Source organism: Hippocampus zosterae, chromosome 15 (genome assembly GCF_025434085.1).
Source record: "Hippocampus zosterae strain Florida chromosome 15, ASM2543408v3, whole genome shotgun sequence".
Taxonomy (NCBI): Eukaryota; Metazoa; Chordata; class Actinopteri; order Syngnathiformes; family Syngnathidae; genus Hippocampus; species Hippocampus zosterae.
Genome location: NC_067465.1, coordinates 9,417,493 through 9,424,030, shown reverse-complemented (window position 1 = coordinate 9,424,030; position 6,538 = coordinate 9,417,493). Strand labels below are relative to the sequence as shown.

Here is a 6,538-nt window from a genome sequence, read left to right as displayed (position 1 = left end):
AGTCAGCAAAAAAGAAAAAGAAACAAAAAAACAAGCTTCCAACTTGGAACTTTTCGACTGCGAGTCACACTCACCAACTACATTTCCATTGCCCCCCCCCTGAAAACAAACATCTTGGCCATGTTTATTTCATCTCCGCTCCCACCCGACCGTTGGTTATTTTTAACGGCAAAACTGTGGACCCTTTTCGCCATGCGCCTCTGTTGCTGTCATGATGTTGACGAGGAGACAAAAAAAAATAAATAACAATACGAGAAAAAGAAAAAGCAGGTCAGGGGGTGACGGAGGCGGCAGCTGCGCTACATCTGGAGCGACTTGTCTCCCCAACTCCCCCCCTCCCCCCTCCAATCCCGCCCCCGTGATGTTATGTAAGCGCCCGGCCCGCCGCTGCTGCGGCTACGCCAACTCAGCACAACAGCTGCTTCCTGTTGCGTGCTCGGGCCGCGCCTGATGAGATGCGTTTGCAACAGGCAGCCCCGTCAAACACTCGCCTGGATAAGGAAAACAGACGCAGGCCGAGTCGGGGACTCCTTCGTATTCGTTTTGTTGTGTTCACGGCTTCCCTGTACACATTTGTTGCATCGCTTACAATTCGCAGCGACTGACTTTACAGTCGGAGGATGAAGCTTTATAATCTAATTGGGAGCCCTAATACTGGCTTGAAACCCTACCTTGAAACCTAACTGAAAATGGCTTGAAACCATCATTTGAAAACCAAATTTGGGATTAAAAATCGACTTTTTAATGCCACTTCAATTCCTTACCATGACTTGACCTGACTTTGAAACCTCAAACCCTGGCTTGAAACCAGATTTTGAAACCCCGAAGCCACACTTGAAACCAAAGTTGAACCGCTAACGCTAGCTTGATACCCCATTTTAAAACCCTACCTCTCACTTGAGACCTAGATATGAAACCCAAACCCAGGTTTGAAAACCTAATTTAGAAACGGAAGCCACGCTTACATTTGAAAGACAAAGCCAGGCTTGAAACCGGAACCTTGGATTTAACCCTGGAGAACCCAAGAACCTTTTTCTTCTTTGGAAAATGATGAATTATACATTAAATGACTGCTATATGTTCACTTTTTTTCAAATATTCAATGCTTTAATCCTACTTTAGGATTAGGGCCAAATATGATCCTTTGGGATTTAAGGGCAGCATTTGAGTAGTAGAATTTATAAGGGGCCAAATTTGACCCCGTGGGTTATCCAGGGTTAAACCTAAATTTGGAACACAAAGCCAGACTTCAAACCCGATTTAGAAACATAATTTGAATCCTTAACTCTGGAAAACTTGAAACACTAATTTCCAACTCAAACCCTTGCTTGAAATCCCGATTTAAAACCTGAAGTCTGATTTGAAACCCTCCTTTGAAACCTAATTTGAACCACTGACTCATGTTTTGGCGGCCCGGTAGTCCAGTGGTTAGCACGTGGGCTTCACAGTGCAGAGGTACCGGGTTCGATTCCAGCTCCGGCCTCCCTGTGTGGAGTTTGCATGTTCTCCCCGGGCCTGCGTGGGTTTTCTCCGGGTGCTCCGGTTTCCTCCCACATTCCAAAAACATGCGTGGCAGGCTGATTGGACGCTCAAAATTGTCCCTAGGTGTGAATGTGTGCGTGGATGGCTGTTCGTCTCTGTGTGCCCTGCGATTGGCTGGCAACCGATTCAGGGTGTCCCCCGCCTACTGCCCAAAGATGGCTGGGATAGGCTCCAGCACCCCCCGCGACCCTAGTGAGGATCAAGCGGCTCGGAAGATGAATGAATGAATGAATGAATTTTTATTCAGCAGCCTGACAGCAGTCGGTAGGAACGAGCGTCGGTATCTCTTCTTCTTGCAGCGCGGGTGTAACAGTCTCTGGCTGAAGGAGCTACCAAGTGCTGTCAGGGCGGGCTGGAGGGGGTGGGAGGGATTGGCCATCATAGCTTTTAGCTTAGTTAGCATCCTTCTGTTGCCCACCTCCTCCAGAGTGTCAAGGGAGCAACCCAGGACAGAACTGGCCTTCCTGACCAGTCGCTCCAGTCTCTTTCTGTCCCGGGCTGAGATACTGCCTGACCAGCAGACAATGCCATAATGGATGGCCGAAGCCACCACCGAGTTATAGAAAGTCTTAAGGAGCGACCCCTGAACCCCAAAAGACCTCAGCTTCCTGAGTAGGAGGCTCTGTCCTTTCCTAATCAGGGTGTCCATGTTTTTCGACAAGTCCAGGGGTTTGTACACAGGCTTGAGAAATACCAAGTTGTGGTCTGCTCTTCCAAGATGGGGGAAGGGGAAGGGTTTATATGCCTCCTTGGTATTGGCATAAAACAAGTCCAAAATATTATTGTCTCTAGTGGCACAGGTTACATATTGCGTGAAGGTTGAAAGGGAGGACGACAGAGAGACATGGTTGAAGTCCCCAGAGATGACCAGCAGGGCGTTGGGGGGACTGTGTTTGCAGCCTGCTCAAGACAGTCATCAGGGCATCACACGCTGCATCACCATTAGCCGGCGGGGGGACGTACACTGTCACAGCTATGACGTGTGAGAATTCCCTCGGGAGATAATGGGGCCTGAGGCTAATGGCAAGCAGCTCAATGTCCCGGCTGCAGAGTTTGTCTTTGATCGTGATATGCCCCGGATTGCACTATTTGTCGTTCACAAAAACAGCCAGTCCCCCACCTTTTCTCTTTCCACTCCCTTCATTCCTGTATGAGTTGGAAGCCTTCCAACTCGGCATGTGTGTCCGGAGTGATAGCTGTTAGCCATATAACCATATATATAACCATATAGCCAAATAAAATGCTCCACTTAGTTTTCTACTCCTACTCCTACTCTGGCATCCCTTCATTGGCTCCCCATTCATTTTAGAGTTATTTTCAAGATCCTCCTCTTTGTTTTCAAATCTCTAAATTATCTCGCGCCACCTTACCTCTCTGAGCTCATCCGCCCCTACACACCTGCCCGGCGCCTCAGTTCTGTGGACCAGTCTTTGTTAGAAGTACCAAGAACTAAACTGAGGCTCAGAGGGGATCGAGCCTTTTCTGTTGCTGGTCCCTCTCTCTGGAATGACCTCCCACTGAACATTCGGCAAGCCTCCTCGCTGCCCATCTTTAAAGCCCTCCTCAAAACTCACTTGTATTCTTTGGCGTTCGACTCAGCATGATTTTACTGCTTGGTGCTTTCTACCGCCTTTATTACCATTTCGTCTTACTGTTTATTGTGTATGTTAAATCGCTCCATGTACAGCACTTTGTATGCAGCGATGGCTGTTTGAAAGTGCTCTATAAATACTGTTGACTTGACTTGACTTCTAATTGTATAACGAATGTGAATCATCTGTTCTATATGTAATAGTAATAGCAAATATAAAATTATATATTTATATATATACATAAAGTTGTATGTGTGTGTGCGCGCGTAATTTATATTCTCCCCTTGACGGTGTGGGTTTTCTCCGGCTACTCTGGTTTCCTCCCACATTCCAAAAGCATGCACCGTTGGTTAATTGATCACTCTAAATCGTCCTTAGGTGTGAGCGTGTGTATCAATGGTTGTTTGCTTATGTGTGTTCTGCGACTGGCTGGCAACCAGCTCGGGGTTTACCCCGCCTAGTGCCCGAAGCAGCTGGAATAGGTTCCAGCACGCCCGTGACCATCTTGAGGATAAGCAGTTGAGAAAATGCTTGATTAACATTGAACCATAATACTGGTACAGTGTTAAAATGTAACAATTCCACATGTACATGATGATCATTTGACAGAATGTATTTGTATTCCAAAAACATGACCCGCGACGCTTGTGAAGATAAAGCGATTCAGATGGATGGTTGGAAATCATTTTGAGGTGTGATTGTGAGTGATAATGGTTGTTCGTATATGTGTGCCTTGCGATTGGCTGGCAACCATTTTGGGGGTACTACACCTACTGCCCAAAGACAGCTGGGATAGGCTCCAGTGCGCCTGCGACCCTCGTGTGGATAAACGATTAGAAAATGGATGGATGAATGGAAATCACTTTGAGGATTTTAGCTGCTATGAACACAACTGACCACCAGATGTCACCTTTGTAGTCTATTTTATATAAGGCGTTGACTCTTTTTCCAAATCAATATGGCAAAGGCGTCAAAAGTTTCAAATGACTTCCTTAACCCATCTCTAATAACAGCCAGCTTTGATCTATTAAACGGTAACAATAAAATTGTGAACCCAGTAGCGCCTTGAAAGATTCTACTTTCGTGTGAGCAATCTAAAAAAAACACATATTTCGGTGTACCGGAAATGTGTCTTTTTCGAAGAACGTACGTCACACTACCTTTCCAGTTTGGGACCGCCCCAATATGGCGCCCAAAAAACGTGGTGTAACAGACAGCTTGTCCAAAGCGGACAGTGAAGAGATCATGGAGAGTTGGGGATTGGAATTAGGCTCGAGCGACGACGAGGCCCCCGATGAGGTCACCTTTGAGGATTCTAAGGCCCAGGCGCTCCGGAACGTCAAACAGGCCCTGGAAAATGGTAGAAGGTAGGATAACTGCTAGCAGGCTAGCCATCCAGGCTAAGCCGTGTCTGGAGAATAACAAACAGTCTGACAGGGACGCAGGTTTCTGATTATAACGCTTTCACTTCTTCTGACTACACCACTGCCGATGTGAAGAACGTGTCTGAAATAATAATATGTGGTGCTAAAGTTCGATGTTAAAGGTCTTGGGAGTAAAACGTGATCAAGTGAAGGCCAACTTGCCAGGTTGGTCTCTGAGGTTTGTAGTGCGCCGTGAGAGATTTGAGGTCTTGTGTGCTTCCAGGGAGAAGGACCTGCTGAAGGAGAAGAGGAAGAAGAGGTTGGAACTGTTCCAGGAGCAGAAGGTGCCTCTCATTTCAAGTCGAGTAAGTTGACTATTTTAACTTTTGAATAATAAATCTTTCTTTCACATGGCAGAAAAGAAAACTGCTTTCTGCCAAACTTCTGGAGGAAATCGACTTGTCGCGGTAAGTTTCCTCCACTTGATCATCTTTTCTCAGACAGTCAGACGATAATGTTATTCTTCTTTCTAACTAAAGGCAGAGCCAGCAAGAAGCTGACGCGAAGCATCAAGATGAGGATGAAGATCAGGAGAAAAAAACACGGAAGGAAAAACTGAAACACTCCAGAATGTACGGAAAAAAGTGCCACAGTTACTTTGGAAACCACAAGTGGTTGATGAATTTACCCTTTCCAATTATTAGGTGAACTGATTGTCGCAGAGATTTTTCTTGTTTTCTTTTCAGGCTGAAGGGGAACTACAAAGTGACGACAGTGAAACCTCTAACACTGGCGTCTTCTCAGCAGAAGGCGGCCGAGGATTTCCTACATTCGCGGCTTTATGGCGAGGGAAGTTGCCGTACCACCAGTAAGCTTGACGCCAAGTTCAATTTTCCATGCAGGCTACACTTTGTGGTAAACTTTGGAATGGATGATCCGTGATTCAAAGTGGCCGTTGCATCCAATTTTGAATCGCTGCAAAAGCAGTGAAGGTACGCATGAACAAAACCATCCAATTATGCTATCCTTTGTCTTCTTGTCAGCTAACGAGATGCTGTCCCTTCAAAATAAGACGTCAAGGACCAAAGGCGCAGCCTTTTGCTTTGTCAAGAGCAATTGGGGTAAGGCAAAAAACAAAAACCCTTTTGGGATTTGTTTTTGTAACATGTTTTCTTCCGTCAGCTCCCGAGCAAAAGATCAAAGCGGAGAACCTGAAGCGACGCTGGATACACAAACATGTTCCCTCTAGCTGATCGGACCGTTGCAAAGATGCCCACTCGCCGTGCCTGGATGCCAAACGCTGTTGTCCGTTGAAAGCGAGTCCACCCTGAGACTAAATGTTGTCCACTTTCCATCTTGAGTGAGGACCAATCACGGACAAGTATTATTTTGCGCGAGGACAGTGTTGCCATGGCACCCGGTCTTCTGCCCACATGTCATTGGGACAAGTTGCCAATGGCATGGAATTGTGGGTAATTTGTCACGTTATCTTTGGACATACCTTTTTATGTTGCGATTAAAATCGTTTTTCCTCGATTGCTCCTGTCATTTGGCTCGCAGAAGCACTGGCACCTCTCGGCTGCTTTTGAATGAGACAAGTGGTGTAATCCTTGGAATGACATGAAGAGCAAGAGACTGGTCGCCAGCAAGTGTCTGTGCATGTCAAGACAATGCACAATGGCCTGGCCGCCAGACCGTGCGTGTATAGACAAACAATGAATTAGTTGCAAGCCAAGGTCACATGAGAACAGTCACAAATCATTGTACAGATAAACAGATCGTTCGCCGGTACAGCTATCATCATGCAATTTTTTTTCCTTCAATTTTGATGATTGATTTGCGCATGTCCATAGCCTGAGTCATTACGTTAAAGGGCAGAAAAGAAATCATGCACTGCAGGCCAATTATAAAAATCCTGAATAATCATTGAATTAATTTATGAACATACCGGGATGATGTTGACTAAATGTAATTGCTTGCGCAAGTTAACAGTTTGTCCAACGTACTTGCAAATGTATTTGCCAGTCAAAAATATTCGCT

At 46.0% G+C, this 6,538-nt stretch overlaps 1 protein-coding gene across 1 annotated transcript; it reads left to right on the top strand.

The window, feature by feature from the left end:
- Nucleotides 1–4,287: 4,287 nt before the first annotated feature.
- Nucleotides 4,288–6,034, top strand: nol7 (nucleolar protein 7). The gene is made up of 7 exons (XM_052087548.1): nt 4,288–4,501; nt 4,782–4,842; nt 4,916–4,965; nt 5,038–5,130; nt 5,245–5,366; nt 5,542–5,619; nt 5,681–6,034. The coding sequence occupies exons 1-7, from the start codon at nt 4,320–4,322 to the stop codon at nt 5,749–5,751; spliced, it is 657 nt and encodes a 218-aa protein (XP_051943508.1). The 5' UTR covers nt 4,288–4,319; the 3' UTR covers nt 5,752–6,034.
- Nucleotides 6,035–6,538: the final 504 nt, after the last annotated feature.

Bases quoted from the DNA above. Each gene is read 5' to 3' on its own strand.
- nol7 (XM_052087548.1), top strand. From the start codon at position 4,320: ATGGCGCCCAAAAAACGTGGTGTAACAGACAGCTTGTCCAAAGCGGAC. The intron at 5,367-5,541 runs GTAAGCTTGACG...TCTTCTTGTCAG, and splicing joins GGGAAGTTGCCGTACCACCA to CTAACGAGATGCTGTCCCTT. The intron at 5,620-5,680 runs GTAAGGCAAAAA...TTCTTCCGTCAG, and splicing joins CTTTGTCAAGAGCAATTGGG to CTCCCGAGCAAAAGATCAAA.